At 39.9% G+C, this 18832-nt stretch overlaps 1 protein-coding gene across 1 annotated transcript in view; it reads right to left on the bottom strand.

The window, feature by feature from the left end:
- Window positions 1–18832, bottom strand: part of LOC103093240 (anosmin-1-like) — a 69881-nt gene that overhangs the window by 44609 nt on the left and 6440 nt on the right. The window contains exon 5 of the mRNA XM_056808477.1: window positions 17102–17218. Coding sequence (XP_056664455.1) covers window positions 17102–17218 — 117 coding nt within the window. The remainder of the gene's footprint in view (window positions 1–17101; window positions 17219–18832) is intronic.

An 18832-nucleotide genomic window follows, 5' to 3' on the forward strand; every position in this document is an offset into this window, starting at 1 on the left:
ATGGGACTTAGGGAGAAAATAATGGTGTTATGTGAACTTCGTGTGGGAATGTCCAGCTGGCTAGAAACATGGAGGCTGCCAATCCCGTCATAGATCATAGCCTTAAGATGACATGTCAACTCACCTTTGCTATGCATCCATAGTCTAAGACTCTTGGGGATCTCAAAAGGATACCCAAAGAAACTGATTATTTCAAGATGGTGCATCCTTCACAATCTCCAATGCCACCAACCAGCTGTGGAAGTCAGCATGTGAGAGGTGATGTTGAGACCTGTTAATTTTTATATGGTTGGTTGGACTGAATATGTCAAATTGGTGGTTGCCAGGGATTTAATGACTAAATCCCAAAATGAATTACTGAAGTAGAATGGAATGTATAGTAGTTTATTTACTATATGGAGAAGATATTAAGGAATGAGAGAGAGAAAACTCTGGCTTCCTCTGAGTCAGGTAGAAATTCTAAGGCCCTAGTCAGGGAAAAGAGTCTCAAGATGATGGGCCTTTCTCAAAGATTTACACCTCCAGAAAGGCAGGGTCACTAAGTCAGACTTTCACTCACCAACAATGACCATCTAAAGGGAAAGCAGTTTGAGGTCTCCTGCATGAGCTCCTCCAGGGATCCAGTTCCACAGCTAAGTCCGAGTGTTCATCTTCCAGTCTCTCCTCCGAGTGACTCTTCTTCCCTCTATCACAAATCTCAAATGCTCTAATATATCGAATGAATACTCTTCGAATGACCTCTGTGGTCCTCTTTTTAAAGATCTTTTTCTCTTGTGTCACCTCCTCTAAATTTCATGTCTACCGATCACAGCAGACGCTTCTCTCCAGGACTTCCCACTCTTTAGTTCATACCTTCTTTGGTTAGATTATATCTTTTTTTGGTTAAATCACACCTTTTTGTAGATTAAAATGGGTAGATCTACTTCAAATACTGAGTTACCAACTTTTGGGGATTAAAATCTAAAAATAGATTGGGGATTACAATTCAATCTTCCCAATAAAGGAAGAGCTAAGTACCTTCATTGTTACACCAGGAGATACCTAAATCCAATTTTCACAGACCTCACTAGTCCTGGAGTCTTCCAACAGCATCATCTAAAGGCCCAGCAACATCTTCCTTGGTTTTCAGAGAGTGACCAAAGTAGAAAGGTTTATAGCAATAGAGTATACAGTACAATGTCTTCATGCCATCATCTGACACAGTGGAAGGCAAAATTCAGCTCATAAAAGTCTTCATTTTAAGAATTTTATTTGCTACACAATATATATTAGGAAAAGTGAATTTTGTCTGAATAATTTTTTTTAAAATTGGAATGGTAGCATAAAAGGAGACAATTCTAGGGAATTAACTAGTGAGAAAAAATGTTTTGCATGTTACCAATTTTATTTTGTGTACTGCATTTTATGAGTTTTCTTTTGGTTGCTATGTCAGGAAAAGTACATATTATCAGGCTTAAGAGAGCTGAGCCACCATGTTAGAGTAAAAACAGCTGTGATGGCCCAAAGTCCCGTTGACCACCTTGAGGAATTTGAAGGTCAGCTGGCTTGTTTTGTTATAAAGAATTTTCTGCAGAAAAGTGTATTTTCAGCAATGTCTAATGAAAGAAGGTTGTTTTTTGTGGTCATGGGAAACTTACATCCTATTTCCCATAGGTACAATGTGTCATTCATTTTTGGCTTTCATGCTGCTTTCTAGGAACATTATCACCAGAGTTGAAGCTTGACTGGCTGTCCATTTTTTTTTTCCTGGAGAGTCAGCTATTAACAATTTAGCCACACACCACTATAATGTATTTACTTAGATGATTCTATGGTTGATGCATGGGGTCGCTCCTACTGATACAGTTAGTAATCTGACATAGGGTCAAAGATGTAGACCTGGAATGGATCTCAGAAGCCATTGAGTTCAACCCTCTTATTTTCCAGTGAGGAAATCAAGACCTAAGATGATTGAGTGACTTGTCAAAAACACAGCATGAACAATACAGTCACCTTCTTAACCTGCTAAATGAAGATGCTTAACACTCCTCACAAGAGAACTGAATCATCACATTAGATAAGAGAAGCCATGACAGCCTAAAGCCCCTTTGACTACCTCAAAGAATTTGAAGGTCAGCTAGCCAACAATTTCCCCTACCTTCCTCCCAATGTAAATGGCATCGGTCTCCAGACTCAGTTTTCTGTTTTGTTTCACTTAATGCTTGGTCCTGCTGCACACAGTACCCTACAACTCCCCCCCTAAACTTTAATGGTTTAAAAGAAAGTGCCCCATTCCCCCCCGAGACTCCAGAAGGGTTGGCCCAGTGGATCTGTTTCCATTATTTTTTCTGACTGACCTTTGTTTTGTGATTGTTTCCTCACAGCAACATTTCCTTGTATTGGGATTTTGGTACTCTGAGCCTCCCTGAATCTATATTAAGACACATTCAGATAATTAACATCAGAGGTGGGATTTGAATTCACATCCTCCCATTGCAGGCACAGTACTCTTTCCACTCAGCCATGCTGACATACTTCCTCATCTTATACAATTCTTGCCCAAGGAAGTTGTCTGACTGGGACCCAGTCTTTGTGAAAGTAAGAACATCTATACCTCAGAAATCAACAATCAGGGCTTGGTTTACTGTTTGTTGATTGTCTTGACTTAAAAAAATGTTAGTCAGATTAAACTTAAAAATTCCTTCCTTCCTTCCTTTTTCTTCTTTCCTTCCTTCCTTCCTTCCTTCCTTCCTTCCTTCCTTCCTTCCTTCCTTCCTTCCTTCCTTCCTTCCTTCCTTCCTTCCTTCCTTCCTTCCTTCCTTCCTTCCTTTTTCTTCTTTCCTTCCTTCCTTCCTTCCTTCCTTCCTTCCTTCCTTCCTTCCTTCCTTCCTTCCTTCCTTCCTTCCTTCCTTCCTTCCTTCCTTCCTTCCTTCCTTCCTTCCTTCCTTCCTTCCTTTCTTCCTTCCTTCCTTCCTTCCTTCCTTCCTTCCTTCCTTCCTTCCTTCCTTCCTTCCTTCCTTCCTTCCTTCCTTCCTTCCTTCCTTCCTTCCTTCCTTCCTTCCTTCCTTCCTTCCTTCCTTCCTTCCTTGCTTTATATACATTATCTCCTTTAAATCTCAAAACATTCCTGAGGTAAAGGATTACTTCTCTCTAGAAGTCTTTAGGCAAAGGTTGAAAGACCATTTCCCAAAGATGTTGCTGAGGTGATTCCTGTTCACAGGTGGTTTGGACGAAGTGTTTTCTGAGATCTCTAACAATTCTATGATTCTATAAAATGCATTTATTCATTTCTGACCTCCTCTCAAATCATAGTCTCTCTTTTCTGATTCCCTCTTGGAAATCTCTACCTGTATGTTCTGCATACCAAATGATTCCTAATGGAGAGGTAGCTGGGCACTGTGGATCAAATGCTGTTCTTGGAGTCAGGAAGAACTGGGCTCAAATTTCACTCCTTTAAACATGCTGAGCAAGTCTATTAATATCTCAGTGCCTCAAGGCAGATTTCTATGATTATAAGTTACAAACTAGGTGGTGACTTGTATCAGGAGGAGTTTCCTCCCTAGAAGTTACCAATCATATTAGCAGTCTGTATCAAAGGAAACATGGCCAGCTCATAAAAAAAATAATTCTCTCTTCTTTCAGGAGCATAGTAGGCACTATATAAATGCATTTCTCTTTTCCCTTCCCTTTTCCAGCCAGGCATCATGGGATCATTTGATTTTGGAGCTAGAAGGACCCCAGAGTAATACTCAGACCCAAAGCTTTTTTGCAAACTTTAATGTAATGTTCTGGAAGATTGTGTGTCCCCAAGGACTCTTGGGCTTGCTTTGAAGGTTGCTGTTAAATTCCCTTAGCATTTTTTTTTTTGGTTTAGAGATGAGAATGCAGTTCATATGCAGAGTAAGCAGCAGAACCACCTTTATACCTTAGCTGACCAATAGAGCTCTTCTTGTCAAAGAAGGGAATCCAAACGTGGTATAACGGGCAGACCTTGGATATAAGAAGACCTGTGTTTAAATCCGGTCTCCTCCAACACTTATTCGTTTGGTGACCTTAGCCTTAATCCTTCTATAACTGCTCTGGGGCTTAGTTCCAACTACAAAATGAGGAGATGGGATTCAGTAACTTCTGAGCATCCTCCAAACTCTGACTCTACTGACTCATCAGGTTTGTTGAAGAATTATAAGGGCAATGTAAACTATTACAGAGGTTATTGCTTTTGGTAGCATTCATGGCTTTTGTCACATCTCTTCCCAGAGTGGGCTCCATGGAGCCCTCAGAAAGTCATGCTGCTCCCATTTCCCCCTATGTAAACCAGAGTCAACTGTTAACCTATAATTTGCCTTCTCATTATGGGGCATCCATCATGTTTACTGGTCTTCATTCTTACACAAAACAACGTGTGGTTAGATGGTTTCCTGTTCACAGAACATCCAACAGGATCTTTCCAGAGAGGGTAAAATGGAGGAATAATGAAATGCTTAGGGTTCGTGCAAATAATCATCTGAACCTGAACAGAGATGCTGATTGAGTTCAGGTAGAATCAAAGCCAACCTTGACTGTTACTGTTGGGCAGGGGTGATCTGATTGAGGCTCATCAACCTGAGGGGACATTGCTAGGCAAAAGCCTTGGTTGGTGGAATTCAAGAGAGGAAGCAGATCATATCATTGCCCAGGTAGGGTTTTCCTAGACCTGTCCTGGGTATAAGAATAGAGATTTTGAGATATTTTGTGCATGGTTGCAGCCATGAAAAACATACCAGACACTTTTGTGATTTTATAAGAAGAGTCAGAGAAGAACCTCTACTTAGGTCCTTCTCTAATCTTTCATCCTGGTCCAGGGCTGACTCTGGGGGCTCCGAGGCCATGTAGCAGCCAGATGGCTCCTATCACTGTTGGGAAGATTCAAAAGATGTGCTCCATTATGGACTGGATACACAAAATTGTCTTTGCTCTACCTCCTCCCCTCTCTGGACTGAGTACCTGGGAGGGGGAGCCTCCATTCCACTAATTAGATAAGCTCTATAGCTGTTTTCACCTAAATAAATTAATTTGATTGTATCATAATGGATAGAGAACTGGCCTTGAAGCTAGAAGGACCTGGGTTTCACTCTCACCTTTGAACCTAGGTGAGCCCCTCAGCTTCTTGGTGCTACAGAAAACTCCAAACCCAAAGCAAGCAGCAAAGGTGCTGACCTACATTGGGAGAGGGAGCGTCTCTGCCTGTGAGTCCTCCCCAATGAAGGAATTGGGGTCAGGTCCTACCATCTGATTTTAGTTTATAAAGAAAGCTCATAGCAACTTGTGCCTCCCTCTAGGTTCCACTCAGGGTTCTGCTTCTATTGACCCTCCTTCCCTTTTCCTCTTTAACAGCTGGAATCTATTACAACCACCACCACCATCATCACCACCACTACTAGTACTATATTACTGACAGTACTCCTACTAGTACCATTACCACCACCTTCACTACTACTACTACCACCACCACCACCACCACCACTACCACTATTACCACTGCCACCACCACTACCACCACCACCAATACCACCACTACCAACATTACTAGTAATACTAATACAACCTTGGAAAGTATTGGAGCACTCTATTTAGCACACCAGGGACTCAGGGAAGCCTCAGAAGCATTATACATTACCACTGATCAGAGGATTTAGAGTTGAAGGAGGACAGATGACTCCTTGATCAATCCTTCATTTTAAAGACAAAGAAACTGAGACCCTTAGAGAGGAACCATCCCTACACCAAGTGTCCCTTCCACTGAGTCCTACTATTGAGTTGAGTTGAAAATGGAATTGAATTAAGGGGAAATTCCCCTGGGGTCCTGTTTGTTGGATTCTCACACAGGGATGTCTAGACAAGATCCTTAATTAGCCTCTTTGAAGCCTTGCACTGTTTCTTTCTCCTGATTCTAATTGTCTATCCCACCCCATTCCAGATGTTATACAGATATGTAAAACCCCTTGTGAAGTTTGGGGTTAGGGTTTTAACTCGCTGACTTAGTCTATGAAATCGAATTGATTGAATAAACAACAATCCAGCATGAAAAACTACTACTACCACTACTACTAATATCATTGTTGTTCTGCTGCTGGTTCTGGCACTGTTACTATTATCAGTACTACTACTATTACCACTACCACTACCACCACCACTACTATCACACTATGACTACTAATCAATTGATAATGACTACAACTATTACTACTACTTCTACTATCATCACCACTCTTTGTATGAGTACTCCTATTAGTGGTACTGGTACTATTACTTTCATTAGCACCATCACCACTATCACTACACCTACCAGTAAGCTGAAGATGACGTCTAGTACTCATATTTCTACTGATACTACTATTGCTAGAAATTAGCTGACTAGTTATATTAATATGATTACTGCTAATTCTTCTGGGTAAACATGGTGGCAGTGTAGACATAGGACTCTTCCTCTTCTCATTGCCTACTGATATATACTACTTCAAAAGGCCAAAAAACCAAAACTCATATGAATGAATGGACTACACAATAGGGTGCAACATTGAAGGTTCATGGGATTTGAGCATTTCCACACTATAAGGGGGTGAAATAGCTTCTACCAAAACGTGAGCTGATCAACTCTCCCCCACACCCATACATGGAGTAATGTGTGAAGGAGCTAGTGTGCTAGAGTCAGAGCCAGTGTGCTAGAATCAGTGAGTGAGAGAGGGGCACCTCTAGGTCCTTGGCAGGTGACTAAGACCACCAAAGACCTACCCCTAAGAGCAGCTATACATGAGACCCCAGCAGGCTGAAGAGCACAGACCTTGGGAACAGAGATAATGCAGACAAGAGCGGCAAACAGTAGAAGCTCTGGAGACTTTAGAGGTGGCCTCAGGCAAAAACCATGCTCCTTAGCTCCATACACAGAGAGCCTGCCCTCATCACTCAGACTTCTGACTGGAAAGAGAAGGAAAAACCAGCATAGTGATAGCAAACAATGCCCAGGAAAAACAACTTCTCAACAGCAAGAAGAACAAGAAGAAGGCATTGTCCCTGGATAATTTTTATGGAGGAAAAATCCAGACTACAGAGGAAATAGCAGAAGAGGACAAGCAAATAAATGCATCCAAACCTTCCAAAAAATGGAAATTGGTCATGAACTCTTGAAGAATTTAAATCAGAGCTTATGAGAAAGATGAATGAATTTTGGCAAGAAAAGTGGGAAATGGTTAAAAAAGAAAATGACAGTTTGAAAGACAAGAACTCCCGATTGGAGACCAAAATTAAACAGTTGGAAGTCATGAAAAGCAGGATAGACCAAACTGAAAAGGAAAATCATAAGATCATAGTGGAAAATCAAAAGATTATAGCAGAAAACCAGTCCTTAAAGACCAGAATTGGGCAATTGGAAGTCAATGATCTCACAAAACAGCAAGAATTAATAAAGCAAAGGCAAAAGACTGACAAAATAGAAGGAAACATAAAATATCTCATCAACAAGATGATAGACCATGAGAAATGGTTTCAAAGAGTCAATTTGAGAATTATTGGTCTACTTGAAAACCCTGAAATAAACAGAAGTCTTGACATCTTACTGTAAGAAATTATCCAAGAAAACTGCCCTGATGTTCTTAAACAAGAGGGCAAAATTGACATTGAAAGAGTTCATAGAATACCCTCTACACCAAATCCTCCAAAGACAGCCCCCAGGAATGTAATAGCCAAATTCAAGAGCTTCCAAGCTAAGGAGAAAATTTTACAAGAAGCCAAAAAGAGACAATTCAGTTATCAAGGAGCACCAATCAGGATTACACAAGATTTGGCAGCTTCCACACCAAAGGACCACAAGGCTTGGAATATATTTGGAAAGGTAAGAGAATTGGGTCTTCAATCAAGGATCACCCACCCCTTAAAACTGACTATATACTTCCAGGGAAAAGTTTAGGCATTCAACAAAATAGAAGATTTCCAAGTATTTGTAAAGAAAAGACCCAAACTAAGCAGAAAGTTTGATATCCAAACACAAAAATTAAGAGAAACATGAAAAGGTAAATAAGAAAGAGAGAGGAAAGGGGAAATTTTTTTAAATTTAAATTTTCTTCTTTAAGGACTTTGATAAGATCAAATTGTTTATGTAATCTCAAACATTATATTCACTACTAGAGTAATAAGAAGAATCATTCATAAATAGAGATTGGGGTAATAAGTGGTCTAAGATGATAAGCAAAACAACAAAAAAAGAAAAATGAAGGGGGGAATAGAAGATGGCACCAAGAGAAACTTGAAGGAATAAGATAAATAGGATAATCTACATCACACAAAGAGGTGCATGGGAAGGGGAGGGGAAGAATACTATTATAAGTAGTAGAAGAAGAGAGTGCTAATAGGTAATACTTAAACCTTAGTCTGAGAGAAATCAATTCTGAGAGGGAAGAGCATCTAGATTCATTGGGGCATTGGATTCTATCTTACCCTACATGGAAAGTGAAAAGGGAAAAACAAAGGGGGTGGGGAGATGGGGCATGGAGTACAAAAAGGGAGGGAAACAGAGGGGGAGGGAACTTAATAGACCCTAAAAAAAGAAGGGAACAAAAAGGGAGGGGACAGAAAGGGAATTATAGTAATGGTGGGAATTAGGGGGGACTGATTAAAAGCAAACCACTAGTTTAAAAGGATATAGTAAAAGAAGAAAAAGCAGAACTAGGAGACAATATATTAATGTTGGGGAATACACAAGTGGCAATCATAACTCTGAACATGAATGGAATGAACTCATTTATAAAACAAAAGCAAATAGGAGAGTGTATTAGAAACCAAAATCCTACCATATGCTGTCTACAAGAAACACACATGATGCAGGTAGACACCCACAGGGTAAGGATCAAAGACTGGAGCAAAATATATTGGGCCTTAACTGAGAAAAAGAAGGCAGGAATCTCAATCATGATATCTGACAAAGCCAAAGTAAAAATAGGTCTGATTAAAAGAGATAGGGAGGGCAATTACATCCTGATAAAAGGCAGTATAGGCAATGAGGAAATATCAGTAATCAATATGTATGTATCAAATGGTATAGCATCCAAATTTCTAAAGGAGAAACTAGTGGAGTTGAAGGAGGAAATAGATAGTAAAACTATACTAGTGGGAGACCTGACCCTTCCTCAATCAAATCTAGATAAATCAAACCAAAAAATAAGAAAGAGGTAAGTGACATGAATGAAATCTTGGAAAAACTAGAGTTAATAGATATGTGGAGAAAAATATATAGGGACAAAAAGGAATACACCTTTTTAGCAGTGCATGGTACATTCATAAAGATTGACCATGTACTAGGGCATAAAAGCATAGCAAATAAGTGCAAAAAAGCAGAAATAATGAATGCAACCTTTTCAGATCATAATGCAATAAAAATAATAATTAGTATGGGTACATGGAGAGCCAAAACAAAAATTAATTGGAAATTAAATAATATGGTTCTCCAAAAGTGTTTAGTTAAAGAACAAATCATAGAAACAATAATTTCATTGAAGAAAATGACAATGATGAGACATCCTTTCAAAATCTATGGGATGAAGCCAAAGTAGTACTCGGGAAATTTATATCCTTGAGTTCATATATTAACAAATTAAAGAGGGCAGAGGTCAAGAAATTGGGCATGCAAATTAAAAAAAAAACTTGAAAGGGAACAAATTAAAAATCCCCAGATAGAAACTAAATTAGAGATCCTAAAAATTAAAGGAGAAATTAATAAAATCAAAAGTGAAAGAATTATTGAATAGATAAATAAGACTAGAAGCTGGCATCTTGGAAAAAAAAACAAATAAAATAAACAAAGTATTGGTCAATCTAATCAAAAAAAGGAAAGAAGAAAACCAAATTAACAGTATTGTAGATGAAAAGGGAGACCTCACCTCTAATGAAGAGGAAATTAAGGCAATCATTAAAAACTAGTTTGCCCAATTATATGGCAACAAATATGGCAATCTAGGTGATATGGATGAATATTTACAAAAATATAAATTGCTTTGATTAATAGAAGAAGAAATAACTTAAATAACCCCATATCAGAAAAAGAAATTGAACAAGTCATCAAAGAACTCCCTAAGAAAAAATCCCCAGGGCCTGTTGGATTCACAAGTGAATTCTATCAAACGTTCAAAGAACAACTATTCCCAATATTATATAAAGTATTTGACATAATAAGCAAAGAAGGAGTTCTACCAAATTCCTTTTATGACAAAAATATGGAACTGATTCCAAAGCCAGGCAGGTCAAAAACAGAGAAACAAAACTATAGACCAATTTCCTTAATGAACATAGATGCAAAAATCTTAAAAAGAATACTAGCAAAAAGACTCCAGCAAGTGATCATGAGGGTTATTCATTATGATCAGGTGGGATTTATACCAGGAATGCAAGGATGGTTCAATATTAGGAAAACCATCCACATAATTGACCATATCAATAAGTAAACCAACAACAATCACATGACTATCTCAAAAGATGCAGAAAAAAAACCTTTGACAAAATATAACATTCATTCCTATTGAAAACACTAGAAAGTAAAGGAATAGAAGGGCCTTTCCTAGGAATAATAAACAATATATATATCTAAAACCATCAGCAAGTATAATCTTCAATGGGGATAAATTAGAAGCATTCCCAATAAGATTAGGAGTGAAACAAGGATGCCCATTATCACCTCTAATATTTAATATTGAATTAGAAATACTAGCAGTAGCAATTAGAGAAGAAAAAGAAATCGAAGGTATTAAAATAGGTAACGAGGAGACCAAGTTATCACTCTTTGCAGATGTTGTGATCGTCTATGTAAAGAATCCTAGAGAACCAACTAAAAAGTTAGTGGAAATAATCAACAACTTTAGCAAAATTGAAGGTTACAAAATAAATATACATAAATCATCAGTATTTCTATATATTTCCAAACACATCTCAGCAGCAAGAGTTAGAAGGTGAAATTCCATTTAAAATCACTCCAGACAATATAAAATACTTAGGAATCTATCTGCCAAGACAAACTATTTGAACACCATTGCAAAACACTTTCCACACAATTAAAACTAGATTTAAATAATTGGAAAAACACTAATTGCTCATGTGTAGAATGAGCTAACATAATAAAAATGACAATCCTACCTGAATTAATTTACTTATTTAGTGTCATACCCATTGAACTACCAAAAAACTTTTTTACAGAATTAGAAAAAATCTACAACAAAGTTCATTTGGAAGAACAAAAAATCAAGAATATCCAGGGAAATAATGAAAAAAAATGTGAGGGAAGGTGGCCTAGAAGTACCAGATCTCAAACTATACTATAAAGCAGTGTTCATCAAAACAATATGGTACTGACTAAGAGACAGAAAGGAGGATCAGTGGAATAGACTTGGGATAAGTTACCTTAGCAAGATAGTCTGTGATCAACCCAAAGATTCCAGCTTTTGGGACAAAAATCCACTATTTGACAAAAACTTCTGGGAAAATTGGAAAACAGTATGGGAGAGATTATGTTTAGATCAACCTCTCACACCCTACACCAAGATAAACTCAGAATGGGTGAATGACTTGAATATAAAGAAGGAAAGTATAAGTAAATTAAGTGAACACAGAATAGTATACTTGTTAGATCTTTGGGAAAGGAAAGATTTTAAGACCAAGAAAAGTTAAAAAAAATTATAAAATGTAAAATGAATAATTTTTGGAAAGCATGTTGAGAATGAAACTGTGTGCCAAGTAGATGTGTGACCATGAGGGTATAAAATAAAGCCAAGCCTCAGACCAGGCAGAGCAGTTTTTCTTGTGAAACCTGTGCTGCAGGTTGAATATGAAAGCTGTGTCCCATTCATCATTTTGCCTAAGCTGCTACACCTAGTCAGAAGCAACCATCAGCTTCACAGTCTGCTGGTCAGCTTGCAAAAGAGACTGGCTAAACAAATTGTGGCACAAGGATATAATAGACTATTACTTTTCTGTAAGAATTTGTGGAAAGATCTACTTGAAATAATGTAGTCAAGCCAGCAGAGCCCAGAAAGCAATGTATACACTGATTACAACTATGGAAATGGAAATAACAATCAACAATAACAAAAAAAATCAAAGTTCATGCTGCAAAATTATCAAGAACATTCTAGTGACTTTGGACACTTCTTAGCTGTGTGACCTTGGGCAAGTCACTTAAACCCAATTGCTTAGTCCTTATCACTCTTCTGCTTTACAAGGGATTGTTTTTAAGACTGAAGGTAAAGATTTAAAAAACAAAACAAAACAAAACAAAAAAACAAAAAAACAAACAAACACAGCTCAGGAAAAAGATAGATGGGAAAACCCAGAAATGGGAGATTCTCAAGTGTTGTATGTACACTGCACCTATCCTCAGACTTTCTCTTATACTGATCAGTTATGCCAATTTTTCTTCTTTTTCCCTTCTTCTTTCTTAAAAAAATAATCTGAGGAATAGAAAGGGATACTGGGAGAATCTTTGGCTATGTGAAAAAAAAACACAACAAATTAGTAAAAATCTTAAAAAAAAAAGACAGTGAAGCCTTTGGAAATACATAAACTTGAAAAGCAAAGAAGGGGCCCCCTTGGGAAGTTGCTGCTCCTGTCTTCTGCAGACAAAATAGCTTTAGTACTGGATTAGAGTTTTGGAGCTAGAAGGAACCTTAGAGCTAGATGAGTCCAACCCACTCATTTGACAGATGGGGAAATAGGTTAAGAAATTTGCTCAGGGTCATCCAGCTAGTCCATTTCAGAGGCAAGATTTGAACTCAGGTCTTCTTGACCGCCTTTGTCCAGTACTCTCTCCAAAATGCCACCTACTTTCCTTCTTTATTTGTATGATTAGCTATTCTTTTAATGATAAAATAAAACCCAGGCATTGACCTTGCTTAGTCTGAAAGAGGAAAGACATTGGGATTGAGGGGAGGGGGAGTGGACAAGGTTTCCAATAAAAGATGCAATTTTAGTTGGGACTTAAAAGAAGCCAGGGAGGTCACTAAGTAGAGTGGAGGATCAAAAGCATTCCAGGCATGGGGAAGAGGTAGAAAAAATACTAATAAGGGTAGCTAGGTAGCACAGTGGATAGAACTCCAGGTTGGAGTCAGGAAGACCCGGGTTCAACAATCTGGCCTCAGACATTTCCTAGCTGGGTGAGCCTGGTCAAACCACTTAACTCTGTTTGCCTAATCTTTGCCCTTCTGTCTTAGAGTTGCTATTAAGACAGAAAGTAAGGTGTTTTTTTAATGCTAATAATTGCTGGCATTTATAGAGCAGTTTTTGGGGAGCCAGGTGGTATAGTGACTGGTGTCAGAAAGACTCATCTTTGAGTTCAAATCTGGCCTCAGTCACTTAGTAGCTATGTGACCCTGGGCAGTTCCCTCCACCCTGTTTGCCTCAGTTTCCTCATCTGTCCAATGAGCTAGAGAAGGAAATGGCAAACTGGTCCAGTCTTTTTGCCAAGAAAATCCCAAATGGTAGGGCATGAATAACATTTCTGAATGGCAATAACCACAAAATTTAGCATTTTAAGGTTTGCAAAAAGCTTTATAAATTTCTAATCCTCACAAGCACCCAAAGGGTGAAACCTAGGCAGAGAATGACTATGTGACTTAGCCAGGGTCACCTAGCTCATAAGCATCTGAGACAGGATATGAACTCAGCTTTTCCTGTCTCCAGGTCCGGTGAGCTCTCCATTGGGCCACCTCACTTGCCTAGCACACACAAGGGCATGCAAGTCTTGGGCTGAAGGGATCTCAGAGGTTGGCTGAACCCCTGCTTTGAAAGGTGAGAATGCCAGACCACCAACATGAGCCAGCTTGGCTGTTCCCAGATAATAAGAAAGGAAGGGTTTGGAAGGAGGTTCAAGTGCTTTCTTCTCTATTCATATTCATGCCTGCTTCCTTCTGGGTATTCACAGCAACAGGAGAATCTGGGAGCATCCAAGCCCACCCTAAAGGGCACCCCAAGACCCTGGAGAAGCTAGAACAGAATTCCTCTAGCAATTCCCACCTCTTTCCTCCTTCTAAAGGTTGGTCTTGGTAATGGTTGAGTCTCCAGTGTCTAAGGAGAAAGAGGATCGCCATCCTTCACTGGTCCAACCATGGCAGCCCCTGGCTCCTCTGTGCCGGGCAGGGGCAGTGGTTTGCTCCAGGATGGCTGGGCTTAGGGATCCATTAACCGTATCAGGGCCAGACCATCCCCTGGACCACCTTCCCTCGTTCCCCCATCGGAGATCACCAGCCCACAGGACAGGCTCCCACCTGATTCTACAATATGCTGACCATGGACTTATCCTTCATTACATCAGAAAGTAAATGAAGCCTGCCTTGTTGGTTTTGGACTTTTCACAAAGAGGCGACTTCTCTCTGTTGCTGATTGCAAACAGTCCCTGTGGGTTTAGACTTTGCTCCTTCACTTTTCCCCTCCTGGTCAGTAAATGATACTTTCACGTTTACCCGGGCTGTAAGCCTTGCTCTCCCCCAGGTCCCCTTCCCCACTGCCTCCAAGAACTCCACATGTTCTCAATTCATGGCAAATAAAGTTTCTGTGCAAAGTGGATAAAACATGGGTTTGTACAACAAGCACAACAAGCTGTTGGTCCTGTCCATGGTTGGGCTTTGCCAACACTAACCTTGACAAATCTGCAAACCCACACTTGTTTCTACAGAGCATTGGAGTTTCACACTTTTTGAGGCTGACTCTCGATGGACAAGTTTTTAAAAAATCATGGAATTCTGATTAAGTTTTAATGATTTAATGAAAAATTAGGACCAGGTCATAGCTGATCATCGATATTGGATACAAAAAGGACTTGACAAGTTGGAGTATTTCTGGAGGAGAATAACTGGGATGAGGAAGGTCAGGGAAAAGGAACTGGAGAAATTTAGTCTGGAGAAAAGCAGGCTCAAGGGGCCATAGGATCACCAGTCTAGAGCTAGTGGGTCCTGCCTAATTCTTTTCTCTTCCAGAGGAAGAAACTCAGGATGAGGGAGACTGTGACTTGCTCCAAGTCACACAGTTGGCCCTGGGTAGAGAGCTTTGGACTAGAAGACCAATGTTCAAATCCTAGCTCAGATACTCACTAGTTGGGAAACTTGAAGCAAGTGACTTTACTTCTGTCTATCTCAGTTTTCTCATCTATTAAATGGGGATGATAATAGCACCTGCCTTCCAACCTTGTTTGAGGATAAAATGAGATGATAATTGAAAAGTGTTTAAAGCATTATATAAATGCTAGCTATTATTATTTTTAGACAGGATTGGAATACACTCTTCTGACTCCAGAGTCAATACCTGTTTGACTGTATCAAGCTATGATGGCTATCTTCAAGTATTCCAGGACTCTCATGTGGAAAGAGGGATAAGACTCATTCTGCTTGACCAAAGAAGGCAAAACTAGGAAGACCATTCAGGCTTGGTGTATGATGAAAATTTCATAACAATTGGAGCTGTTGAAAAATGGAACAAACTACTTTGGGAAAGTGGATTTTCCCTGAAAGCTGGATGATTTACATCAAATTTTTGCTCAGGGGTAGATAAGACTAGAGGGCCTCTAGGATTCCTTCCAATTCTAAAATTCTGTGTTTTAGTCTCCCTGGGCCATTTCCTTATCTGTAAAATGTAGGAGTTGGACTAGAGGAGTTCTCAATCAGGAACTCCTACATTTAGAATTTATAGGGATCTTCAAATGATTGAGAAATTGAGGTACTCACTAAGAATGACTGTCAATGATCAATCTAAGAGATCTAGATGGTGGAGATGGAGCAATCAACTTGCCTGGAGCCTGAATACTTAAAGAAATTTTCTAATCTGTCCCATGGCAATTAGGCAATTCCTTTCCTTTTTTAAATCTCAGTTTTCTATTCTGTAAAATGAGGAATCAGAACGGAATGCTAAATTCTGCAGTCTATAGAAATACAAAAATATGGAAAGCATAAGGCATTTTGCAAAATCACACAAAGTGAGCAAGTTCTCATGTCAAGTCTAGGAGAAAGATTTATGTCATATACCAAGAGAAAACAAAATCCATGACTGTCCAGGGGCCAAGCTCTCCAATTTTTTGATGGATAGGACTTTAAGGGGCAGGGGGGACAAGAGCTGGTGGGGGAGAATCAGGGACAGCTCTTCAAGTGAAGGAGTTACCAGCTCAGTGTAGGTAGAGTGGGTAAGCCTCTCCCCAGATGGTGAGATCTGAGGGACTTCAAGAGAAGGCCACCTGTCCCAAAGTACTGGCAATGTAGGATAGAGGAGCTAGGAATGACCTAGGTTTTAATTGACACTCCAAGGTTTCTCAGGTTTCTGATGTTGGGCAATCCATGCCCCTTTTTTGACCTTATTTTCCTTTTCTGTAAAATGGAATAATAATCCTTACATCTCTTATGTCCTAGTCAGGTGTGAGGATGAAAAGAAATCAGCATGTTAGGGCATTGGGATAAGGATTGGTGTTGGCACCATAGGACTTGGACTGAGTCTTGTCATCATCATTTGTTACCTATGTTGCCTTGGGCAAGAGATTCAACTCCTCTGGTCCTCAAGTTCCTCAAATTCAAAATGGTAGGATTTGACTAGATGATTTCTGACTTGCCATTGCAAGGAACAGGAGGTCGTTTAGAAGTCTCTATAAGCTTAACTACTTTTGCAAACCTTAAATATGCTATAAAATGTATAAATTCCTTCCTTCCTTCCTTCCTTCCTTCCTTCCTTCCTTCCTTCCTTCCTTCCTTCCTTCCTTCCTTCCTTCCTTCCTTCCTTCCTTCCTTCCTTCCTTCCTTCCTTCCTTCCTTCCTTCCTTCCTTCCTTCCTTCCTTCCTTCCTTCCTTTCTTCCTTCCTTCCTTCCTTCCTTCCTTCCTTCCTTCCTTCCTTCCTTCCTTCCTTCCTTCCTTCCTTCCTTCCTTCCTTCCTTCCTTCCTTCCTTCCTTCCTTCCTTCCAAGGGATCAGTTTAGTTGCCCCAAATGCCAATATTCTTCTCTATTTAAAGAGTTAAAGACCAGAAGGCGCAGGTTAAAATGTAACTGGCATTTGGATGGGGAAGCTCATTAAGCCCTTGTCATCCAAGACTATCTTGGCTCAATTTAAATTGTACTCATTATCTAGCCAGAAGATACCTGAGTGGATGAGGCAGGTTCATTTTCCAGTTGGGGAGAAGCCTGGAGGATGCTGATCCAGAGGATGGAAGCTTGGGCCCCAGGACACCTTCCACCACAGGGCAGCAAATATGGGATCTGGAGTCACAGGACCTACATTCTCATCCTGGATTGGCTGCTTACTCTCTGTATGATTTTGCTCAAGTCACTCAACTTTTTTTGGCCTCAGTTTCCCATCTGAGTAGGACTAGATGACCCTCACAGTTCTGTGACTCTCTGGGTCAAGAATTTTCTGACCCATTTACTTGTCTTTCTCCCTCTCTCCTTTCCCTTACACCTGAACCCGCCTTGGCCAGAGCATGTTGATCTTTTTGCCAGCTGATATCTGCCCTTCAGATGCCCAATGGGACCTGAGCCCTGGGAGGTCAATGGATTGCTTTTTTCCAGTGATTGATTGATTTGTTTGTTGTGGAATATTGGAACAACATGAAAAAAGACCCTGCTTTTCCATGATCTCATCCCTGCTTTCAGGAGGACCGAGAATCCCTGTATAGGGACTAACCAATAAGTTGGTCTAAATGGGACATTGAGTGAGTAGCTGGGAATTCTGCATAATCACCATGGAAAAGCTATCCGAGATCGGGTTGATCAATGACTTTCCACCTGAAGAATGGTGGAGCCCTTTATAAAAATCGGACATTTAGGAGAATGGCTGGGCGGCTGGGAGAGGAGTTTAGTTTTAAACATGGTGAGTTTGAGATTCTTAGAGGATGTTCAGGTAGAGAGGTCCCTCCAGGTCTTGGGCTTAGGAGGAGGGGAATGAGTGAAGGCTTTGTATATATAATATATGTGTAATGGATAAAGATATATTATATGACTATATCATATATAAACATATATTTATAGGAATATATTATATAAACACATATTTACATGAATATGTATTATATAAACATATTTATAGAAATATATTTTAGATATAATTATACAAACATAAATATCGTGTATACATTTCACTGATTATCTGCATAGTTATTTCTAAACAAACCGTTGGGGGCTGACAACAGTATCAAGAGATAGAGTTTTGAGAGGAAAGAGGTCCCAGGAAAGAGCAATGGGAGGCACCACACAAGGTGGGCAGGAAGATGAACAATAAAGAAGACTGAGGAGCCTCCAGAGATGCTGGAAGGGAACCTGGAAGGGGCAGTGTCAGGAAAACCCTAGAAGGTGAGACCGCCCCAGAGTAGGGTGGACACCAGTGCCAGAAGTGTTAGAGAAGTCAATAAGAAGGAGCCAATAAGAAGGAAAAGGATTCCGCGATTACAAGCAAGGTTGGCGCTGGCCATGGAGAGGACAGTTCTTCCAGAGCAGTGTGGCTGGAAGCCAGATCTCAGAGAGGAGAGTTGAACAGCGGGTTCGATGCGAGGAAGGGAAGACAGTGAGGCATATGAGACTTCAATATTTCAGAAGTTTGAGGAAGATAATTCAAGAAACAAGTTGAGGCAAAGGATGGGTTTTCATTTTGTTCTAACAGTGGGGAATTTCCGATCATATTGGCAGGCAGTAGAGAAGGAATCATTGAGGGAGAGAGGAAGAGAGAGAGAGAGAGATGGAGAATGACTGATGGAGACAGAGAGAGAAACAGAGCGAGGGACAGTGCTTGAAAAGGCAAAGTCTCTGAGGAAACGAAATGGGTTGGGATCCTAGGCAGCAGGGCTAGCTTTGGCCAGAGGATGGGATCCTTTCAGAACT

Source organism: Monodelphis domestica, chromosome 8 (genome assembly GCF_027887165.1).
Source record: "Monodelphis domestica isolate mMonDom1 chromosome 8, mMonDom1.pri, whole genome shotgun sequence".
NCBI lineage: Eukaryota > Metazoa > Chordata > Mammalia > Didelphimorphia > Didelphidae > Monodelphis > Monodelphis domestica.